Below are 25269 nucleotides of genomic sequence, written 5' to 3'. Positions count from 1 at the left end.
AGTCTTATTTCAATGCAAAAAACACCGTCTTATGTTCGGGCCAATACGGTATTTATTATTCGAAGTCTATGTCATTTTTAGCTTGGAGTCATTAATTGATGTCTAATATTTAGTTTTAAAAAAATAAAAAAATACAAATTTATTCACTCGCATATTTTAAACTTTTAAACAAATTATGTCACAATGAAAAAAATGGTGTCTGTAAATATGTCACTGATATCTACCTCATAACTTTCGCTTAATTGTATTTTTTTGCTACTGTTGCATTAAAAAAAAAACGTTTAAAGGGGTAAATAAATGAAAAAGAAAATCTCAACCACTCCTTGATGTCTGTGATTTCTGCGTCGCGACCCCTGTTATATTACCATGTTTCACCCATAAAATCCCCCCCAAATCCGGCTGTGGCCATTCACAGCTGTGCCTTGACACTCCGTGATACATGCAACATGGAGTTTTCGGATGGAAAAGAGGTAAATACGTGATATCTCGTTAAAATCATGGCGTCTTTAACTATGCTCTCGCGTGCTCTCACCTCCAGTTAGGGTTTTACTGTTTAATTTGTATTTTTTTTATTTTTAAATTACCTCCTTTTCAAAAACTTTCTTCCCCAGAAAATTGATATTTTAAGCTTTTAATGATGTATCACACATGCATATTGGACAATTTTGAAATTTGGCCAAATTGGGGGTTTCAGAGTTGAACTTAAAGTCACCTTGGTGTTTTCAGCCATATACTTTATGGTGCTAAAAAGCTCTGTTACCGTACATCCTTGACATTTTATATTTTTATCTGTGTGGTTTTTGTTGTTGTTTCTTTTTTTTTTTTTTTTTTCCTTACAGTGAAACTGGAAAAAAGGCTGCGTTTGGAAAAAATAACCTGATCAAAATGAGTAGTAAGATGGTCTCCAGTATTAACTACAGTTTGGGTAATATACTATTGGATAGTTGATATACATATAAAATATTTTATATTTCATAGTCTTGGTGTATGTGTGTGTTGATCAGATATTAAAAAGAACAAAAGTAATGGTGGATTCATGATGACCCTGTATGCTTCGTCCATATGCAATTTCTCACAAGATAAAACAGGGTACACGCAGGTTATTAAAAGTATTAAAAAAGCATTGAATTTAGTTTTCCATTATTAAAGGTATTAAAAGTATTAAATTAGCTGTCGTAAGTCTGGAATTTTTTCACCGTGGTTTTAATTTTGAAGAACATCTCAGTGCAACCTAAATTATATCCGTGCTGATTTTTTTTTTTAATCCATAACAGAGATGACGCGTAGAATTTTTACGATGCACTGCACTACAAATCATAATGCACCTCGTGCGTGCGCGCTATTAGCATCATTAGCATCAACATCACAACAGCAGGCAATCGCACAGTACTGTGTGCTAACGTAAGGAACTGCTCAGAGGCCTTAGTTGTTATGTTCGATAAATACCCTCAACAAGACAACCAAGTCCAAACAGTTGGACCAGCATGTGAGATATTGGATCGGCGACCAAGTCGCATCCAGATACTTTGGGTCGCAGTTTATGGGTCATGCGAAGGCAGTGGACCTGCTTAACATTTTAAAGTAAGTTGCCAATTTCTCCAATTAAAATGTGTTAGATGCAATAATGTATTTTTGCACGGTTTGGCTTTCGAATGAATGTGAATTTCGTAGTTTTAACTCAAGAGTTAGCCATGTTCAATGGGGTATTGGCATGTACACTGGCCTTAGCATGGATAAACAAGAGTCGTAGATCCACCATCACCCTCAGATACACAACACGGTTGACACTATTATTGGAACGAGTGCGGGGTAACGTTGATCTGAATAACATGGCATGGTGATAGGCAAATTATAATGTAAGTGATAGTAAAACACCTCCTGGTATATTTAAATGTTTTTCTTGATTGAATAAGAGTATGGATTTTCTCTATCTGATTAAAAGAAATGTCTTCAATAGCTAACAAAGGATTAACATGTGTTTTGTATACTTCTTGTAATGTGATTAGAAAAACAACAATTACCAAGGGCAGTGGTCAAGTGTAGCTTTTTTATTTTGTGGTAATTAATGGTAAACTACTGCCATTTAGTGGCTGTTTTTTAAACTTTCACTGCCAATTGCAAGATTTTCCCAAGCACTTTACAGTTAAGGTGACCAACTTGACAATCACCAGTTAAGGTGACCAACTTGACAATCACCAACCTACAACCTTGACTAGGTCCTCTTAAAAGGGAAACCTGTTGTATTGTAAATGTAATTTCTGAAGTTGCTTTACAAAAATAGTGTAAAATCCATTTTATCCTGGGAAAAAAAAAATCTAAAAGACCTTATATTTAAATGTGTTTTAATTGTATCTTCAGTAAACGTGCATTCTTTTGTCAAACACACTTAGTAATTGGGGTTAAATTTGATGTTCGTTGCTTTATTTTTATTTATTTTTTTAAATATGATTCAATATTATCTAAATAATGGGTGCGAGAAAAGTATTTTCAGTTGAAATGGCATTAGAAAAGGTCTTAAAAGTCTTGAATTTAGATTTATCAATCCTGGGGGGACCCTGTAAAAGGTGCAACAGGCAGTGTTATGCAATGGTTAGTAAAATCAAATGTTTACAATGTAACGAAGACACAGCGTAGGTGGCCTGCACTTTACTCTTTTTCAGCCTCCGAACGCCATCATCTTGATTACCCTCCCCCTCGCTTTCTGATCTCTTGCACTTGTTTTCAGCCGATCCCCACTTTGCAGCCATCATTCAAGACAGCCTGGTTTTTTGACACGCGTGCAAATTGGCAAATTACAGGATGGCGAGCTGTCACTAGTCAGATTCATGTGGTCACAAGAGGGGTCAGTAGGAGGGAGGGTGGGTGCCAGATTTGCAGAGGGGGACATAAGCCCAGTTCGCTCTGGCCTAACATTGTTAACGCTGACCGCTTGATTGACACTCACTGCTGCCGGGATTTCAAAAGAACCTCTGTGCTGTATTGCTTCAGGAGGCTTCCCCAACTGCCACCCCACCCTTTGTGTCCATGTACCTCTGAATGTTGTTTCCCTATTCTGCATCCCACCACCTCATTTGCATCAGCTGCTGAGATTCCTCTCACACAAACCCTCTAGCAAGGCCTTCTTTGTCTCAACATGAACACAGAAGGCCTCCCGCGCTGCTTCTCCTGCCCCAGGATGGGGCTGGCGTTTTTCAGGGTGGGCTTGCTGGGGGAAACAGCATGACAGTGTTATTGTAACTGGGCATGGGCTCGTCTGAAGCAGCATCCACACGGCAGCGTCTGGTTCATCCAGTTTATCCCCCAGGAAAGGATGTCTCACTTCAAGAGAACAGGAAGCCGCTGCGGAGGATGGGATTTCTGGGTAAATAAAAGAACCGCTGTTTGGAGTCCCCGGAGAGGCTTCAGGGACAATCTCCTGTCTCGCTTCAATGATTTGTAGTGCAGTGAAAGTGGACTTGTTGAGAGAGTTGAACGTCCATGGAGCTGATTGAACATTCCTGGAAGAAGTATGAAAAAATTGATGTGATCTTAATTCAATAGCTCATTTTGACATTGAGGACAGTTAGGTGTAGTAGGTGACATCCCAATCTATCCTATATTATTGATTAAAGGATTAGGATTTCACTTCATGTTGGATTAATTGTTTGGCCATCATGTACAACTTGACAACAAAAACCAGAGTCACTAATGGTTCAGCGACTAAAACAGGAGTTGAGAACATTCAGAGAGGAATTTTCGCATCATTAAAAATGTTTATTTTTTTTTCTTCATTTAAAATTATTGTAAAATGCTCACCCGCAATTCAACTATGAGGCAGTTTACATGGTGACTCTGCGACACAAAGACACAATGACTGTGTTGCGGAGTTGCCTCGCGTGCATATGGTGTCAGCGGAGATGAAAAATTCTGAATCCTGCCTCCAAAGTGGAAGAATTCGATTGAAGGGGATTGAGGGGGGGCCATCTCCGCATGCATATTAAAGGCTCCTGCGGCGCGACACTGCGCCGATAACGTCAGCGCTCGTACATGTCACATTGGGCGTGCGCAGCGGTGCTACTAAACCTTAAAAACATCAAATATGGCGGAATGTCGGCTTTAATTTACTGTTTTAATAATATTTTTTAAATCAAATATGTTGAAATGTTTCCATTTTTGTGCCTTTTTGAACAAAAGAAAAATGCCATTGCTTCGAGTGGGCGGGCATATTTTTTTCCGGGCTGAGGAACTTTGGTGGGGTCAAAGTGCATCATTCGCTGTCTCCTTTGTAAATCTGCACTGCCCCCTAGGGCCTGGCATGATTACTACATCGTTTTCATGCGGAATTGCAACATTGTTCAAATGGAGACGGGCCCATATAAATGCAAACATGAAATTTTTCGTCTTCTCGGAGAGTCACCGTGTAAACGGCCCCTAAATAGTTCCTCAGAACACGTGAACAAAAGTTTTTTTGTTCATCAAAGGCACAATCATTGACATAATAGCACTTTGTAAGCCTGCCGTGGATTTGCTGGTATTTCCAAAATGCTATGGTATGCTTTAATGCATTAACCGTAGTGCTTGCTTCTTTTTCATTACTGCTCTTACTTACTGTGAAAACTTATCCATTTCCACCATGTGAACTGAAACTGACTCTTTTCCCCTGCAGACAAATGCCCCCCTCCTGTTTATAAGTGGTTAGAACATGTTCTTAGTCTGATTAAATTAATGGAACCCCTTGCTGTGTGCTTGCACTCTAATGCTTTGTTAATGGCTACTGTTTATCCTGTCAGTATGGTCATCATTTTAGCAGTTTGGGTGTCTCAAGGACCAGTTTTAATTAACTGGAAGAAAACACGTCTCTCCCTGCTCAACTTTCACCTGGGAGCTTCCAGGTGGGAAACCGACACCAACCCTGCATGCTTCTGATTAAAGCAGGGCCTCATTTACCAGTTCCTGCTGTATACAAAACACTATGAATGGCATGGTGCCCAGGCATTGGTAGTAGGTGGTAGGGTAGGTCCAAGGACTAGTCCCACACTTGTCCTCATGAAACAGATTTAGCCTGATCTCTGATACAGCAGCTTAATCTCTCTGTGATGTGATCAAGGATGCTTCTCATGTTATAGGACTAAAAAGGCTTAAACAGGTAGAAGCAAGTTACCGACCCTGGGAAAGAGCATTTGTGCTTCTTTCATCACCTGATGGATTGCAGCGTGGATGTGGCTCGCATTCTGGCAGTGACCTCATACATGTCCCAATCCCTTCGCCCGTCACTTCCTCTAAATATAGTCGAAAGCCATTGTTCAAATAGCTCGGGTTGCCCCCGTTTTTGATGTCCTGGGCGGAACAAAGCTGCGAGTGGCCCTCATGCACTTAAAGGGAACACTCCAGTCTGGAATCCTGAACATGACGCTTGTGTCAACCAGTCCATTATCACCTCGGCACTTTTGACGCTAAACAGATCTGTTACATGCAAGTCAAATCACATTGTGGAAGATCCAAAATAGCAATAAAGTGGTTCCACGAAACTAACGATAAAGAGAAAGATCTTGTTGTGGCAATGAAAACCTCATAAATTTTAGTATGACTTTGTCTGTCAACCTAGTATTGTCTGTTTTCTCATCTACTGGTAAATGTGATGAGTTGTAACTAATCACGCATTTCCATTCTATAAATCTAGTGCAGCTGACTTTGTATAATAAACACATTTTGAGCAGATGCAGGTCACAATCAGATAGCTGACTGATGTTAATATTTAACCCTGCTACTTGATTTTGCAAGAGGAGCTGGAAACCAGAACTGAATAAAATTGTTTATATTTATGATGCAAAAACTGCATCAGAACTTTATTTCCCCATAAACATATTCAATTATTTTGTACTCATCTTGGAATCTAAAAAAAAAATCATGAGAAAATTGGAATTACATCTCCTCTTTCTTTTCCATTGAAAATCTCACAATTAATTTGATTAATCTATTTTTTTCTAATCTCCATATACAGTGGGGGAAATAAGTATTTAGTCATCCACTAATTGTGCAAGTTCTTGTTCCTGTAATTGTCAACATGGGTAAACCTCAACCATGAGAGACAGAATGTGGGGAAAAAAAACAGAAAATCACATTGTTTGATTTTTAAAGTATTTATTTTCAAATCATGGTGGAAAATAAGTATTTGGTCAATACCAAAAGTTCATCTCAATCAGGGGTCGCGTTAACCGAATATTTTCCGTCGTTGACCGATTTTTTTAAAACGGTGACTGAAAAAGCTGAAGTCCATCTGTCATTTTGACAGGTTGCAATTCACACCCCAGACCACAGGGTGGCGAGTGAGCATATTAATTAGCTATAGACCCTACCCACGTGACGTCACAACTCCGCTCTCCTGAATGGTACCGCCCAATTGTCCGTCAAAACATAGTGTTAACCTGTTACGGCTACGTACATTCCTCCGATTTACGGCGTGTTTTTCTGCTCCTTAACATTAATAATCAAAATGGTGAAGGCGTGTGTGGCTGTTGGTTGCACTAACAGAGAAGATGGAAGGAGAGACTTGAAGTTTTACCGTATTCCGAGGGATCCAAAGAGGAGAGCGAAATGGACGGCTGCAATTCGACGTGAAAACTGGGCACCAAAAAATCACCACAGACTATGTAGTAGTCATTTTATATCCGGTAAGATGCATTTAAGATATACTTAGAGGGTTTTGGGCTGACAAATAACCACAATTAAGATCATTGCTAGGCTAATCGCCGACAACATACACGTATGTATGTAGTGAAAGTGCTATCGCTAAACCATATAAACATTAAAAGCCTTAACTCCATTGACAAACGACATGAAATACATTAGACTTGACAGTGGATGTTAGCAATAACAAAAGATTTTGAATTGAAAATTTCGTAACTCACCTTTCCAAGCACAAGATAGATTCCTGCCGAATTTTCGTGGACGAGGACCTGTTTCACCCAACCAGCAACGAAGTATTTATAAGCCTCCAAGCTCTTGAAGTTTTTCAAATTTTCGTGAGAATAGGCTGATTTTGTGTGGAAAAGATAATTGTAAATATCAGCGTAGCAGATGTCAGGCAGACAGGGCGAAGACAGTGGGTCGAAAAACATCGATTTGGGCATCAAATATGGATCTGGCGACTGTATAGAACGAAGCTTTTCCACATAACGCCTTTTATGCAACACATCCAGTGAGTTTACGGCATCAGAAAGCACCGGGTCTTCCATGAAATGCATTTTAAATTCCTCGATCAATTGAAACCAATGCTAATACAGAGACAAAATGACGGACAAGTGGGCGGAACCATACAGCGAGCACGTGGTTTTGTGACGTCGGTGGGTAGGGTCTATTGTCTCTCTTGATGCATGACGTCGTTGGCCTTACTCTGAAAAATGTCAAGGCAACTGAGTGTCCGAAGTTTCTTCAAAAAGCCGCAAAACGACGATGGTGTTGATAAAAGAGGTGAAAAAACAGGCACTGCACAAGCGGGCACGCAGTTCAAGTCCATGCGCACCAGGAGGAAGGTGTAAGACTCCGTTCAGGCCACAGCAGGTGAACTGTGAACTGTTTTTGTCACTGCGGAGAAAAAGTTACATATTCATCTGCTTGATGTGTGATGGCACAGTGTGGATTCTCTGTTAAGCTTGTTCGGACAGAATATTAATTTAAAATGAATGAAAACTAAATACTATTGAATATGTTGAAGCGGTATGCAATGTTAAGAGTCTTGTTAGCTCGAATTGCTGTGTCCAGCCGCTGTAGCTCTGCTGCTCTCTGTGAACTCTCTATTCAAGCCGGAACGCGTGCGGGTCTTAAGTGTATCTCGTGACTGTGTCGTAACGCGCTCGGCCAAATGGACACACAAGTACGGAAGGTGAATTATGCCAAACAAAGGGTCACCACAATGTCATTATCATCATTTTAAAAATTTAAGTGACGGGTAAAAATAGATTATGACCGGATTTTTATGACCCTGTCAGTTAAAATGACAGACAACGAAAAAGTCTAGCGCAACTTCTGATCTCAATACTTTGTTATGTACCCTTTGTTGGCAATAATGGAGGCCAAACGTTTTGTGTAACTCTTCACAAGCTTTTCACACACTGTTGCTGGTATTTTGGCCCATTCCTCCAAATCCAAATCTCCTCTAGAGCAGTGATGTGTTGGGGGTGTCGTTGGGCAACACGGACTTTCAACTCCCTCCACAGATTTTCTATGGGGTTGAGATCTGGAGACTGGCTAGGCCACTCCAGGACCTTGAAATGCTTCTTACGAAGCCACTCCTTTGTTGCCCTGGCTGTGTGTTTGGGATTATTGTCATGCTGAAAGACCCAGCCACGTCTCATCTTCAATGCCCTTGCTGATGGAAGGAGATTTTCACTCAAAATCTCTCGATACATGGCCCCATTCATTATTTCCTTTACACAGATCAGTCGTCCTGGTCCCTTTGCAAAAAACAGCCCCAAAGCATGACGTTTCCACCCCCATTCTTCACAGTGTTCTTCGGATGCAATTCAGTATTCTTTCTCCTCCAAACACGAGAACCTGTGTTTTCTACCAAAAAGTTCTATTTTGGTTTCATCTGACCATAACACATTCTCCCAGTCCTCTTCTGGATCATCCAAATGCTCTCTAGCGAACCGCAGACGGGCCTGGAAGTGTACTGGCTTCAGCAGGGGGACACGTTTGGCAGTGCAGGATTTGAGTCCCTGGCGGCACATTGTGTTATTGATACTAGCCTTTGTTACTGTGGTCCCAGCTCTCTGTAGGTCATTCACTAGGTGTCCCCGTGTGGTTCTGGGATTTTTACTCACTTTTCTTGTTATCATTTTGACGCCACGGGGTGAGATCTTGAATGGAGCCCCAGATCAAGGGAGATTATCAGTGGTTTTGTATGTCTTTCATTTTCTAATTATTGTTCCCACAGTTGATTTCTTTACACCAAGTGTTTTACCTATTGCAGATTCAGTCTTCCCAGCCTGGTGCAGGTCTACATTTTTGTCTCTGGTGTCCTTCGACAGCTCTTCGGTATTGGCCATAGTGGAGTTTGGAGTGTGACTGACTGATTTTTTGGACAGGTGTCTTTTATACCGATAATGAGTTAAAACAGGTGCCATTAATACAGGTAACGAGCGGAGCCTCGTTAGACCTCGTTAGAAGAAGTTAGACCTCTTTGACAGCCAGAAATCTTGCTTGTTTGTAGTTGACCAAATATTTATTTTCCACTCTAATTTGGAGATAAAGTCTTTAAAAATCAAATAATGTGATTTTCATTTTTTTCCCCCACATTCTGTCTCTCATGGTTGAGGTTTACCCCTGCTGACAGTTACAGGCCTCTCTAATCTTTTCAAGTAGGAGAACTTGCACAATTGGTGGTTGACTAAATACTTATGTTCCCCACTGAAGCTCCAGTACAATACTGCTAGTCCCTTGGGGCATTCTGGTTCAAAGTGACCCCAATGCTAGCATAAAACAATACATATCATTACGTGTGCAATCAAATTTCTTGTCTTTAGATATTTATCAGCATCATTTTCATCGAGTAATATCAAAGACATTATTTTGGGCTTTTCCTATTTTTGTTACCTTTAAAAGGGAATAGGTTAAGTTTGACCAAGTGTGCTGATTAATTAGAAAAGTTTGTTTCTTTTAAAGCGGCAGCTCCTCTCTTTAAGCAGCTCTTTAAATGTTTATAGCGTACAACTGACCTCAAATTGGAAATTAGTGTTGGCTCACTAATGCGACTCCCGGCTGTTGTTAATTTTATATTTGTCCAATAAATTGCAGTGGGGTTACAGCATATGCCCGTTGCCTCCCCGATGACCCTTAGTCTCCGCCCTCCTTTTTGGCTCTATTCATGTGCTTGATGAGGGGTGCTCCCAATGTGTAACGCATTGGTGTCATTGTCTCACACATTATTGTTTAACTTCTTGCATGTATATCCAAAATTACAGATTTCTTTACCATTTTTTTTCTTTACCAGATTTGTTGACCGTTTCATTATAATGAAACACATTAGACCAGGTGTGCCCAAGTCCAGTCCTCGAGAGCCCCTATCCAGCTTGTTTTCCATTTCTCCCTCCTCCAACACAACTGACTCAAATAATCAGGATCATTATCAGGCTCCTGCAGAGCTTGCTGATGAACTGATCATTAGATTCAGGTGTGTTCAAGGAGGGAGACATGGAAAACAAGCAGGATAGGGGCTCTCAAAGACCGGACTTGGGCACCCCTGCATTAGACAGATACATTGATTAATGTGCTTGTGTTTTTTCCCTCCTGAAAATTGAACCCAAACTACTTGTTGCAAAAGTCACATATTCTTGTATTGTGTGTTTTTTACAAAGTTACTGACATACTAACAAGACGCTGCAAAACATTATCTACCCTAATTTTCGCACTATAAGGCACACCTGACTATAAGCCACAACCCACCAAATTTGGCACGAAAACGGCATTTGTTCATAGATAAGCCGCACTGTACTATAAACCACAGCTGTCCTCACTCTATAATGGGATATTTACACCAAAAAATATTAACCGGTAACACTTTATTTGACAGCGGCATCATACAACTGTCATAAGACCAAATAAAACATCATGAAGCTTTGCAGCCAATTGGTTCAAACTATCATTGCTTCAAGGAGCTTCATTTGGCCACCACTGCTCCTTTTGGGGGAGATGGTCAACCTCTGCTGCCACTTGCTGTCAACACAGTTGTCATCCAACATGCCTCCTATTATACATTGCATTGCTACAGATGTAGATAACAATCAAAACTAATTTTCTGTGCTAAATATTTCTTCAGTTACTGTTCCAGTTGTTTCATTAATTTGTAGTTATGGTATTTGCTAACGCTTTATTTGACAATGGCGCCATTAGACTGTCATTAGACAATCATAGTTATGACACTGTCCTGAGCATTATTGAGTGCTTATAACAGATGGCATTTAATGTTATCCTGGAAATGATCTCACCTTTGAATGGATGTAAAAGATCCAAGCTGGACATAAAGGAGTTATGTCTAATTTGCCGGATGACACTTAATGACATAAGCATTCAGTAATGCCCATGACAGTCTTATGACGCCACTGTCAAATAAAATCAAATAAAATGTTACCTATGAACCCAAATAAATTAACAAATAAGCCATACTGGACTAGAAGCCACAGGTATCAAAATGAAGGAAAAAAAGTAGTTCATTATAGTCCGAAAATTACGGTATATTTACATTTTGGTATCAAGGAAATATGTGAAGCCAGAGAATGGATTTGAACCCACAACCTCTAAACAGTAAGATAGATGGGCTAACCAGTTGGTCACCATGCCACCGCTAGAACGGTTTTGTGGAGGGACTATGGAGTTTTTTTTTTTTTTTTTCTCTTTCTAGGTGAAGTAACACTACCCAGTCCCTCTTTATGGAATTATGTGTTTTTCCAGTGTATATGGTACAAATACTTAGCCGTTAGTGCAAAAGTCTGTAGAATGACATGAGGCATAATAGGAAGTTCACGACATTGATTGCTGCTTCAAGCACGCTGAACTATGGAGCCACTTAAAAAGAAGGAAAAGGAAAATAACTCAAATGATGTTTTTTAAACTGCGGCCCCCTATTTTGTCAGTGGAAACAATATCAATGATGTAAGGGAAATGGGACATGAATGGCCTTGTTTACAGTGGTTGGATGTTCACACATAAGCAGCAAGTTCCAACATAAACATCCACTTAGTGCATGTAAATCTTTGGGCTATTAATAAGCTCTTTTATCTGCTCTTTTTGGAGAGCCGCCCTGGAGGCTTCTGGGTAATTTGGTCCGCATTGCTTCAACCTTCTAGTGTTTCTCTTCTCTTGCGTTCGCTCTTTTTTTGTCTTTTTGGCTAAATGTAGAGCAACTCTCCAACCCAAACATTAACATCTCAATTTCAGAGGCTCCTTGTTTACAGATTTAAGTCTGTCTTGTGTTTGCACTAGATTTATGACTGTCCAATGTGTGATCATGAAGCATTCACTTATGTTGGAATTGATCATTTAACATTCATTTCAAATCAATGTGATGTTTCTAATGTTGGCCCAAAAGATTTCATTTTGTGCAGTTTATTTTGGCTCAGCATATTTACCGAATAATCGGAACAAAGACGTTTGATGTGGGATGATTTCAAGCCAATAAATTATTGCATTCGTTGTGAAATATTCACACTGTTTACACAACTGAACCACGAACACAACCACAATAACAAGGATATCTGTTAGGAAATGCTGGTTGACCTTTAATTTGTTCATATTTGAGATTTTTTTTTTGGCAAATTAAATAGACAATTAGAAATAAATGGGTGTACTTTTCAAGCCATCTTAAGTAAAATCCATTCTTATCTCCAATAAAAGTACAAGAAGTCCACTGTTAATGTGAGCAAACGAATGAAACAAAACACTGATGGCATAAAGTGAAGTTGAATTGCATAACAGCCTTTGTTAAGCGCAGTATGTATTTTAGGTGTCATGTCACAATAAACCAAGAAAAATCAAAGCATGTTAACTACAGTTCCATGGGACCAAAACCAAACACTAAAAGCCCCCTTTGGTGCAGTACTACTGCAATGGATGTTTTCACGAGGTTGTCTATCACTAAACCGATTTCACATGGTGAGATGCTCGCATTACTCAACAACAACAAAAAGAGTAGAATAGACTTACAATGTTTTCTTAAGTCGGGTTGGACATGGAGGTTTTGCTCGGAACCGCTGTCTCTGTTGTGTTTACAAGCGCAGCATGTTTAACTCTTTGTACAGGCAGTTAATGTTATGATTTAGGGATTTTTTTTTCATGAAATTTTATTTGCATTGGAGACAGACTTTCTTTAGTTGTTTGTGCCATCACATATTTTTGTTCCTTTTTATTAGCCTCATGGTCAGAGCTGAAAATGATGGATGACTCCTATTTTGAACATAGGAAGAGAATAAAAAAGATATTTTGTTGTTTGTAGGCATTTTACGTTTTACATTACTAGAACACAAGTACCGTAATTTTCGGACTATAAGCAGCTACTTTTTTCCTTCATTTTGATTCCTGCGCCTTATAGTCCAGTGTGGCTTATTTGTTGATTTATTTGGGATAATAGGGAACACTTTATTTGAAATCAGTGTCATAAGACTGTCATAAGACCGTCAAAATTATGACATAATACTATCATGGGCAATACTGATTCCTTATGACATATGTTATTAATTGCCATCAGCAAATCATGTCACTAACTCCATTTATGTCAAGCTCGGATCTTTTACATTCATTCAAAGGCGAGATAATTTGCCAGATATCACCAAATGACATCTGTTATAAGCATTCATTATTGCTCATGACAGTGTCATGTCATAATTATCATTGTCTAATGACAGGTTTATGGCGCCGCTGTCAAATAAAGTGTTCCCAAATACTATAACTAGCAATTAATGAAACAACTGGAACAGTAACTGAAAAAATAATTAGCACAGATCATGAATTTTGATTGTCATTTACATCTGTAGCACTGCAATGCATGCTAGGAGGCATGTTGAACAACAACAGCATTGACAGCAGGTGGCAGCAAAGGTTGACTTTCTCCCCCAAGGGAGTAGTGATGACCAAATGAAGCTTCTTGAAGCAATGAAGCTTTGCAGCCATTTGGTTCGAAGCTAATAGTGGTTCATTTTGTCTCATGACAGACACTTATAATACAGTGAGGACAGCTGCGGCTTATATTCCAGTGCGGCTCATCTATAAACAAATGCTGTTTTTGAGTAAAATTTGGTGGGTGGCGGCTTATAGTGTGAAAATTATGGTACATTGCTATAGCTGTAAGATAACATTATTTTACTTTTGCATTACATAGCATTATATGACTTAATCACGATTTGTAAAACTGAAAACCCATAAAAGAAATGAACACATCAGGAAGAAAGAGATTGTGAAGGACTAGACACTCGTGCATTTAATTGTTCATGGTCAGGATATGAATCATACATGAAGAAATTGAATACGGCCCAAAAAGCGGATTGCTGAATTACAACAGTTGAAATTGTGGCATTGTAGTGCTTTACATAGCAGCTTGGTTAAACTCGCTCTATTTACAAACACCCTCTGATTGACTGATGACTAGTCCAGGTTGAAGCCTTCCTAAATCAACTGTTTGAGACTCAATGTGTTTGACCCTGAACAGGATAAGGGTATGAAATTGATGGATGGTTGAGTATTTTTGCAAATTAAGCCCTCGGTAGTGTACCGGTTTACATAGCTGACTTTCATGCCATTGGGATCCTTTCTCACTCATAATCGCCTTGTGACCCTGAACAGAATAAGTGTTCTTAAACACGAGGGTGTATGAGTTTAAATTTTTTTGCAACTAAGCCAATGTTAGTGTATTATACGCAACTGGATTTCATGTCACACTTGTTATTACCAATTGCTGTTTATAAATGCCCTGCGATTGGTGACCAGGCCTGTGTAGTCTCCCACAATTAACTCATTCACTCCCAGCCATTTTCACCGGAGCAACCCTCTTCGCTCTCGGCCGTTTTACTGGATTTTGACTGATTTGCAAGGCCCACAGAAAATTATGTTCTATTGCTATATAAACATGGAACCCACCAAAAGAAAGATAGACTCTCCTCTCTCAGCAGGAAAAAAAAGGAAGTTCATATCTTTTTCCATTCTTTAGATATCAGCATTAAAATATAGCTTAGTTTGAGCAATTTTCCCATTTCTGATTAAAAAAACGAAGAAATTGAGCTTTTTGTAAAAGCATACATTTCAAACATAACTTTGACTTTAACACAGCTATTTTTTGCTTTTGTGACATTCCAAACATCTGAATAATGTTTTCCTTCTACAAAATAACATAAACAACAAGACAAATAGAGCTTTTGATAGCAAAGTAACAATTTATTTCCACATAACTAAACTATTGAACTGAGAGATGACACTGTTGTGGCCGCGGCTGTATCGGCAGACGGGGTACATTTTTCCCTCATCACTGCCTGTCTTATAGATTTTTTTGAATCTTTCTTTTGTAGTGACCACTACCTCATAACAGAATTCACCTAGGGAACTTGTGTGGGGCATGTGCCTTGTGTTTGACATCGTTCTCCACATTTTTCCCACGCTTCTTACTTCTTCCAACTTCCGTTTCCTGACTATTTCTCTTCAATCATTTCCTTTCGTGGTCCGATATGAGTGCTAACCAAATGTGCTACTGCCCTCCAGTGGCTAGTTTTATTGCTTTAAAATGGATATTGAGCGTTGTGCTTTGGAGCTAATTTGCATCAGAACATTGAGATGTCTCTTGTGAAAAAAAATTGTAAAAGTCATATAAATACGTTTTTGGGACACTGAAACAATTGAAAATAGAAAATATTTATACGTTTTTGGGAGCAAATGAGTTAACTGCCTTAAGCATGAGTTATGCTTCTGCGTTGCGGTGACGGCGTAGCGACAATGTAGACCCTACGGCGTCAATGAGCATTCGATAGTTCTGCGGCAAGGGAACGCATTGCTCTGTAATTCACCGCCAAGCCGCTACAGGGGTGTGACATTGTGTTTGTACGGTTTTATCGACTTCCTCTAGTTTTCTTCCGGTTACACAAAAATGCCAGCTGAGATGGAACACTTGAATGTGGATCTTCAGCTTATCAACATTGAACAACAAATGTTGATCATACAAATGTTGAGGCGCTGGCGACACAGAAGACGGTAGCGGAGGTGGTCTGTCCGACCGTTGATGCCGCACAGAGACTGGCAGTTTACGAATCCCAGCATTGGGTGAAAGCCAGCAAGCTGTGTCGTCCAGTGTTTTGTCCGATTTGTTTTCCTTGTCCTACAACCAGCCAGTGGGAAGCCATAGCAGATTTCTGGCGGCTATTGAACTTCCCAAACTGCATTGGAAGCCTTGATGGTAAACACGTTATCATAAAAGCACCGAGGCACTCTCAATCAGTGATGATGTATCAAGTGTGTGAACTGTATTTTGTTGAAAATTAAACATCAAAACAACTCTTTTGACACCAAACCTGTGCTTTATTCCTCATATACTCGAAGTGTAAAATGTAAATAAGTCACAGACTTACATTAAACATATGTACATAATAAATGATAAGTGCACCAACCAAAAATATGACATGAAGTGATAAAAAGATGGCAGTTTTTGGCCGACTGTGTCATCACTTCATGTCGCCATTCGCTTCCGAGCACACACATAGTTGTCTCGGAGGTTCTTCCATTTTTTTATGCAATCGCTGACCTCCAGCCACATATTTTTAGCAATCTCCTTCCACAAATTGTTTGCCATTTGGCAATCTTTATAATGTCTTGATGAGACATTGTAGATGTTGTCGTACTTGCGGACCTCTTCGATGATTTTCTCGTTGGCTTAGTCCATTTTTGCGTGTAGCACAACGATGTTTGAAAATGGTGGTGATTTCACGCTAAATCGTAAACAACGGCCTGAGCGAACCAATCACAGTCCTTTTGTGTCACATCACCACGCGTTAATGTGACGCCCAGTTAGGATTCTGTGCAGGGTCACGTCAGGCTACGGCGGAGGGTCGTAAATCAGGAATGCCTTGACGGCGTAGGTCTGCCGTAGAAGCATAACTTGGCCATTAGACTGCAGCTTAGGTGACCCTGAACAGAACAAAATAAATGGTCCTAAATGGATGAATCGAATGGATCGGTAAATGATGTTTTGCAATTAAGTGATTTGTGGTCTAGTGGATCACAAAACTGATATTCATGCATTTCAGTTCACTTTCCACCGGCTTGATGAAATGCCTTTTGATTGACTAGTGACCAGTGCAGGGTATCTAGTGAACTCAGATCATAGCCTGGGTGACGCTGAATAGGATGAGGTAACAAATAGCTGAGTGGTTGTGAATTTTCACAATTGGGCCACTGGTGAGGACTGGTTTCTTGAGATGGGAATCTTTGGGCACCTAATGATTCGATTACGATCACGGTTCATAGGCTCCGATTCGATTATAAATCGATTATTGATGTACCACAACCCCCCCCACCACCCCTACCTGCTTTTAATTTTTTGTACACTAGTTCCAAAATTGTTCAAAAATCCTCTCAGGCTAAACAAACTACTATTTCAGTATCAAGTATACCGTTAAAAACATTAAATAAAATACTCAAGTCCCCATTCTGTATCGCCAGCTTTAAACTACTTTCAATTAATTTAATGTTGTGAATCAACCGTTAAAGTTGTTAAAATTGCTCCCGTTATTCCATAATTTCCTTTCTGTCAACTTTCAACGTGAAAGTTATAAAACTGTTTCATCATTTAAAGATAGATTCAAGTCAAGATTTTGCCGATTTTTTTTTTTTTTTTTTTTTTCAGATAAAAAATAATTAGGTTCGCTACAAGAGCCTTCTAGAGAAGTCTACTGCTTTAAGATGGCGCCTGTTTACAAGCGCGGGAAAGTCTGTCATTTCGCATCTAGTTCTTGGTATATGATCTAACACGGCCGTTGTCTGTCATTTCGCATCTAGTTCTTGGTATATGATCTAACACGGCCGTTGTCTGTCATTTCGCATCTAGTTCTAGATATATGTGATATCCACCATAGGGGTATGTTGCCGTAAGTTTGTAGCAACTAGCAACTGGGCGCTGTTTGTAGCGGCTGACAGCCGCAGTCAGGTATTATTGTTTTTTTTTTTTTTTTTTTATATCTAGCGGCATGAGTTGAACATGATATTTACTCTCTGTGCTGTCCTCACAACACGTCACGTGTGTTGCTATACAGCCAGCGAACCAATAAATGAAACTCTCCAAAGACAAGGCGTACTTTTCTTGATTTTATGGAGGTCTCAATTTGTGTGTATAACGTATGTTGTTGTTGTGATGCGGTAACTGAAATACAATACGAAATATAAATTAATAATACATTCAAAATGTTATACATTAATATCTTGCACGTGTGAGTAGCTTAGCACAAACACAATGTCTCCAGTCATATCAATGAATAACGAAAAAGTTCGCCATAAACAAAACACACATTTTTCCTTCAAACTCAACATACAAACCAACTAAAAACTCACAAAGACGAAGGTTAGCCAAGGCTTAGCCGGCAGAGCAAGTTCGTCGATGTTTTAAGCCTCGCAGGCGCTGAGAAACATGCTTGGAAGGAGGAAAAAAGGCTGACGACAAAGATCGCTAATTGCGACAGATGCTCTTGCTTTCAACATAAATGCACGTTTGCTGGAAAAGGCGATGTCTCACTCGCTATCATTTTTAGATGAACTCTTTGGACTACAATATTTACATTTGAACTAACTTATAGAATTTTAACTAACTTATTAACTTATGAATTACTTTTGTCTTTTTAACAAAAAGGCATGACACTCCCCGCTTGATATAATTACATTATATCACTATTAAACGAGAAACATATGACATCACATGTGGTATTCAGTTAATATCTGAAAGTAAAACAACAATTTCTGACACAGGTCTTAAGAACACTTTGGCTGTGCCATCTCTCACGATCCGCACTTCAACTTTGCGGACCCTATTGTCACCGCTGGGTACAGTTCTAACTATCAGTCCCATTGGCCATTCGTTCCTGTGTGCTTGAGCATCTTTCAACAGGACAATGTCTCCTTCTTTCACATTCGGTTGATTGTTCGTCCATTTTGAACGTTTTTGCAAGCTAGACAAATATTCCATTTTCCATCTTTTCCAAAACGTGTCCGCCAGATGTTGGACCCGTTTCCATTGTTTCCCATATAGCTGACCCTGGGAAAAGTTTCCGGATGGAGCTGAAACGGAACTTGCCTTTTGAGTTAGTAGCATTGCTGGAGTGAGTACTGTTGGGGACTCAGGATCTGTGGACACTGGGACTAGAGGTCTTGCATTAATAATAGCCATCACTTCAGCCATGAATGTGCTTAAAATCTCATGAGACAGATTGGTCTGAGCATTTTTTGTCAACATAGCTTCCAGGATGCGCCTAGCTACCCCAATGAGACGTTCCCAAGACCCTCCCATGTGGGATGCATGAGGTGGGTTAAATGTCCATGCACATCCTTTCTCTTGAAGGAACTTTCCTGTAGCTGACTTATCAGTGTCCAAGCCCAGTTCTTTACAAGCTCCAACAAAATTAGTTCCTCGATCTGAACGCAAAAGTTTAGCTGGCCCACGAACTGCAAAAAATCTCCTTAATGCATTTATAAAGCTGTCAGTTGACATGCTTTCAATTAGCTCGATATGTACGGCCCTAGTTGTCATGCATGAGAAAATAACAGCCCACCGTTTGCTTAGTGCACTGCCACCTCTCGTGCGACGTGTAACTATTGTCCATGGCCCGAACACGTCCAAGCCCACTGTTGTGAAAGGGGGCTCTGGAGTCACTCGGTCAGCAGGCAAATCAGCCATTTTCTGAAACTGCATTTTGCCACGCAACTTGCGGCAGGTGACACAGTTGTGTATCAAAGAAGAAACGAGCCGCTTACCTCCCACTATCCAGAACCCAGCACTACGGACAGCTCCTTCTGTGATGTGCCGTCCCTGATGAGCAGACTGTTCGTGGAAGTGTCGCACTAGGAGTGTGGCTACGTGACTGGAAGATGGGATGATCAGAGGGTGTTTTTCATCTTCATTAAGTTCAGCAGAAGATAGGCGCCCACCGATTCGCAAAAGTCCATCCTTGTCCAAAACTGGGTTAAGTTTCATGAGTGTCTCTTTTCTTGAACCAATCATTTTCCCCTGTTTTACTTTTTTAATGATCCCACTGTATGCATCCTGCTGGACTGATCTTATAATGATATTTTTGGCTTGAGTGAATTCTTCCATACTTGTTATGTGACTTGAAAACCCTGCCTTTCTTTGCTTAAAGAGGGCAACAAATTGAATGAGCCTGGATATTGCCTTGCATGCTGTTGTCCAGCTTGAGAACCTTTTGAAGCGCTCTGAACCAAGCTCTGACTCTAGTACTGAGGTAGTAAGCGTTTTTACTTCTTGACGCATTTCTTTGTCATTTTCGGGTTCGACAAGTGGGAACTGACTGACTTTGGGCGAGTCATTTGAATACAGAAATTTTGGCCCGGTGAACCAGTTACTGTTTTTGAGTTCAGCAGCTTGGAGTGACCTAGTCGCCTGATCTGCTGGGTTTAACTCTGTTGGCACGTAGCACCATTGTTCTGGTTGTGTAGATCTCCTAATTCGTGTGACTCGGTTGGCTACATACATGTAGAATCTTTTCGAAGAATTATGTATGTATCCTAACACAATACGGCTGTCGGTGAAAAACTTGACATTGTGAATTTGAATGTCCATCTCATCTCGGATTAACTCGTACATCTCTACTGCGAGCACGGCAGCACAAAGTTCAAGCCGAGGAACAGTGTGTGCCGGACGAGGAGCTAGTTTAGACTTTCCCATCACGAAGCCTACGTGATATTGGCCTTGACTGTCCACAGAGCGCAGGTAAGCTGCTGCCCCTATCGCCACAGTTGATGCATCTGAGAAAACAAACAAATCATGACTTTGCATAGTACTCACTGAACCTGGCCCATAGCACCTTTTTATTTCCAGATCCTCAAGAGCATTCAAAGAGTCTTTCCACGAGATCCACAACTGCTCTTTTTCAGGGGGAAGATGTGCGTCCCAGTCTTTCTCATCACATGACAGTTCTCTGAGCAGTGCCTTGCCCTGCAGGATTATAGGAGCAGCAAATCCTAACGGGTCATAGAGGCTATTGATTGTCGATAGCACTCCTCTGCGTGTGAATGGTTTTGTTTCATTGGATACACGATAAGTGAAACTGTCAGTTTCCAAATTCCAACAAAGTCCTAGGCTTTTCTGAACTGGAAGGGGATCAACTCCAAGGTCCAGATGTTTCAGTTCCTTTGCACGGTCCTCCATAGGAAATGCTTCCATGACCAAGCTGCAATTCGATGCAATTTTGTGAAGGTGCAGGTTGGATTCTGCTAACAAGCCTTTTGTTCTTGTTAACAGGTCAATTGCATGTTCTGGAGTGGGAACAGATGTAAGTCCATCGTCGACATAGAACTGTGTCTCGACAAACTGTCTAGCATCTGTGCCGTGTTCTTGCTCACCCTCCTCTGCTGCCCGGCGCATACAGTAAATGGCAACAGCAGGTGATGGACTGTTACCGAAGACATGTACTTTCATTCGGTATTCCACTACATTTTTTGTAAGGTCATTGTCTTTAAACCAGAGGTAGCGAAGATAGTCCCTGTGGTCTTCGCACACCTCAAAGCAATAAAACATTTGCTGAATGTCCGCTGTTAAGGCAACTGGTTCCTTCCGGAATCGCATCAAGACACCTAACAGGGAATTGTTCAGATCGGGTCCACTTAATAGCACTTGGTTAAGGGACGTACCATCACACTCTGCACTAGAATCGAACACGACTCTAATTTGATCTGGTTTCTGCGGGTGATATACGCCAAATGTTGGCAAATACCAGTGTTCTTTACCTTCAGGTAGAGGCGGTGCAAGTTCAGCTTGATCATTATCCAGCATTTTCTGCATAAATTGGATGTAATGCTCTTTCATTTTTGGTTTCTTTTCCAAAGTCTTTTTAAGTGAATAGAGACGCTTCAGGGTTGCATCTCTATTGTTTGGAAGCCTCCTCCTTGGACTGCGGAAAGGCAAAGGAGCGACCCAATTGTTCTCTTTGTTTTTGCTCACGTTGTTCTTCATGATCGTTAGGAAGGTTTTGTCATCTATGGACAGTGCTACCTTGTCATCTGATTCATCTCTGTCAAACACAGATTGACCTAGCTTGTCTGTGATGTCTACAGAGTCCATTCTGTTTGTACTTGTCAGTATGTTTTGCTCAATCCCAACACTATGGTCCTCTTTTACAGTAATGACATTTGGACATGGCTGAAGAAAGGTTGTGCGCCCATTGTCCAACATGTGCGTTTTGTAAACATTGACCTCTGTGTTGCCGTGAATCTTGCCTAAACATACCTCCCCCACTACAACCCAACCCAAATCCAGTCTTTGGGCGTAGGGAGCGTTGTTGGGCCCGTTAATCTGCTCACGTACCTTATGAACCCTGAGAACGTCTCTTCCCAGGAGTAGAAGGATTGGAGCGTGGTGATCAATGGGTTGAATTTTGTCTGCAATTCTGAAGAGATGAGGATGGTGCTTTGCAATCTCAGGTGATGGTATTTCTGATCTGTCATCGAGTATTGAGTCACATTCAATCAAAGGAGGCAGTTTGATGTCAGTTTTGCCATCCATTGACTGTATGAAGAAGTTTGCTGCTCTTCTGCCTGAGGTTTCTGCCTTTCCAGAACATGTTTTTAGGGTGTATGGAGCAGGTTTGGCCTTGATTTCAAACAAATTAAAGAACTCTGTTCTTGCCAGGGACCTATTGCTTTGTTCATCGATCACTGCGTACATATTTAGCATTTTGTGTTTTTGGCCTTCTGGATAAGCTCTCACTAAACAGATTTTGGAGCAAGAGCGAGGGCTTTCATTTTGACCGCATACTTCCGTACACATGGAAAGCACTGCAGTTTCCTGCTCAGTAACTGAACTTTCTGAGACGTCATTTTTGGGAACAGGAGTGGGACCTGGATGAAGTGCCCACACGTGGTTAGGACTGTTGCACTCAACACACTTGACTGCCACCTTGCAATCTTTTGCAACATGTTGTACTGAGCCACAACACCTATAACAAATGCGATGCTCTTTGAGGAAGGTGCGGCGCTCTTCCATAGGCTTGTCTCTAAACAGTTTGCATTTTTTGAGAGGATGTGGCTTTTTGTGAATTGGGCATTGCCGATCTGGCTCCTCTATTTTATTTTGGTCAGGCCCACTCTGATTTTCGATTGCAACGTCTGTTCTGTGTACTGTCACAGCAAATTTACGATTGTGTGGTGTCGACCTCTCTGTGCGACTGGACGTTTGAGCGTTACTGTTGTATAAGGCGAAGCTCGGATCATTTCGCATTTTCGCCTGTTGCTGTACAAACTGCACGAAAACTGAGAAAGGGGGAAACGGCACACTGTGAGTGTCTTTATATTGTGAGCCCACTACTGTCCACCTTTCTTGTAAATTAAAGGGGAGTTTTTCAACTATTTGCCTTACCCCTCGTGCCGTGTCAAGATACGCAAGCCCTGGAAGTGTTCCGTCTGATTTTGCCCACTCTAACTCTAACAAGATGTCACCAAGTTCTCTAAGCTTGGTTGGATCTTTATTTGTTAGTCTTGGGAACTCTTCTATCTTTTTTAGAAGTGCATCTTCGATCGCTTCTGAGGATCCATAACACTCTTCGAGGCGTTCCCAAATCATTTTTGTACCTTTAGCGGGATTAAGAGTGTGAACTATGCGGATTCTTTTAGCTTGTTCTGCTGATTTTGGCCCCAACCACTTTGTTAGTAAGTCTAATTCCTCTCTAGCGGACAAATTCAGATCTTTTGTCGAGCTGACGAAGGACGCCTTCCAAGCTCGGAAGTTTTCTGGTTTATCATCAAATTGCAGTAAACCAGTACTGACCAATTCTTTGCGTATGAGATATTTAGCGAACTCTGCTGCTCCATTTAGTTCAATTTGGTTGTTTTTTGCCGGTTGAAACGTATGAGCGTGTGGGTTCAAAGACTGGGTGTTATTTATATTTTGATTTATTTTCATTTCGTGTTTGACGCCCTGAATCGTGGGTTCTGAGACGTGCGAAGTTTCGGCTTTAACTCTGACATGTTCATTTGTGACTTGCATGTCCGAGCTATTAACTACTGTTTTTGATGGCACTAATAATTTGTGTTGCTGTTCAACATATTCACTAGTGCGCTGTATTGAATTCAAAGGCACATTTTCAATTTGAGGTTCTATGTCTGACTCCCCGCTCTGACGTTCTACTTCTTCGTAGGCTGCAGCTTCAGCTTCAGCTGCAGCTATTTCTTTTTCACACTTCAGAACGTGGAGACTAGCCTCTAATTCTGCTCTTTGCCTCATCATGTTAGCTTCCTTTTCAGCAAAGCTAAGTTGGGCCTTGGCTGCCTGAGCTTTGGCGTAAGCCCTTGTTGCTGAGAAAACCGACGATGAAGATGAGTGTGACCGCCGACTGGGAGCGCTGGACCTAGTGCTGCGTGGAGGTGAAGGCTGTCGTCGAGGCGAGGACCACTGTTGAGGCGAAAGTTGTTGGCGAGGCGAAGACCACTGTTGAGGTGAAGGCTGTCGCCGCGGTGAAGGCTGCTGCTGAGGTGAAGGCTGACGCTGCGGTGAAGGCCGCTGTTGAGGTGAAGACCGCTGTTGAGGTGAAGACCGCTGTTGAGGTGAAGAACGTTGCTCCATCGACGACGGCTGGACTGTAGGGTCTAGTCGATCTGTGGCTGTCCCGGCGTCCAGTTCGTCTTCCGAGTCGATTTGTGGCTGGAGGGCTGCTTCATCTTCAGTCTGTTGGTCGTAACCTCCCAGATAGCTTCTTCCTGAGCGGAGACTCATGTTGCCTCGATATAGCTCTGTGCTGCTGGAGCCCGCTGAGTAATCGTCTTTTTACTGTGCTGTCCTCACAACACGTCACGTGTGTTGCTATACAGCCAGCGAACCAATAAATGAAACTCTCCAAAGACAAGGCGTACTTTTCTTGATTTTATGGAGGTCTCAATTTGTGTGTATAACGTATGTTGTTGTTGTGATGCGGTAACTGAAATACAATACGAAATATAAATTAATAATACATTCAAAATGTTATACATTAATATCTTGCACGTGTGAGTAGCTTAGCACAAACACAATGTCTCCAGTCATATCAATGAATAACGAAAAAGTTCGCCATAAACAAAACACACATTTTTCCTTCAAACTCAACATACAAACCAACTAAAAACTCACAAAGACGAAGGTTAGCCAAGGCTTAGCCGGCAGAGCAAGTTCGTCGATGTTTTAAGCCTCGCAGGCGCTGAGAAACATGCTTGGAAGGAGGAAAAAAGGCTGACGACAAAGATCGCTAATTGCGACAGATGCTCTTGCTTTCAACATAAATGCACGTTTGCTGGAAAAGGCGATGTCTCACTCGCTATCATTTTTAGATGAACTCTTTGGACTACAATATTTACATTTGAACTAACTTATAGAATTTTAACTAACTTATTAACTTATGAATTACTTTTGTCTTTTTAACAAAAAGGCATGACACTCTCGGTCTGTTACTCATTGCATCCTGAAGACCGCGCTGACTGTTTTATTTCCGCTTTACCTGGTATAATTCAATAATTGGAATTTGGATGTTTGTGAATCGTTCTTGAATCTTCCACGGCCGAATCGCAAATAATCTA

The 25269-nt window shown here is 40.9% G+C and overlaps 1 protein-coding gene across 1 annotated transcript; it reads right to left on the bottom strand.

Annotated features, from left to right (window-relative positions):
* Positions 1-17745: 17745 nt before the first annotated feature.
* Positions 17746-25036, bottom strand: LOC130912108 (uncharacterized). The gene is made up of 3 exons (XM_057829945.1): positions 24827-25036; positions 18055-24638; positions 17746-17866 (listed from the first exon to the last, which is right to left on the bottom strand). The coding sequence occupies exon 2, from the start codon at positions 24434-24436 to the stop codon at positions 18425-18427; it is 6012 nt and encodes a 2003-aa protein (XP_057685928.1). The 5' UTR covers positions 24437-24638; positions 24827-25036; the 3' UTR covers positions 17746-17866; positions 18055-18424.
* Between the last annotated feature and the right edge of the window lie 233 nt (positions 25037-25269).

Source organism: Corythoichthys intestinalis, chromosome 1 (assembly GCF_030265065.1).
Source record: "Corythoichthys intestinalis isolate RoL2023-P3 chromosome 1, ASM3026506v1, whole genome shotgun sequence".
NCBI lineage: Eukaryota > Metazoa > Chordata > Actinopteri > Syngnathiformes > Syngnathidae > Corythoichthys > Corythoichthys intestinalis.
This window is presented reverse-complemented; position numbering and strand designations above follow the sequence as displayed.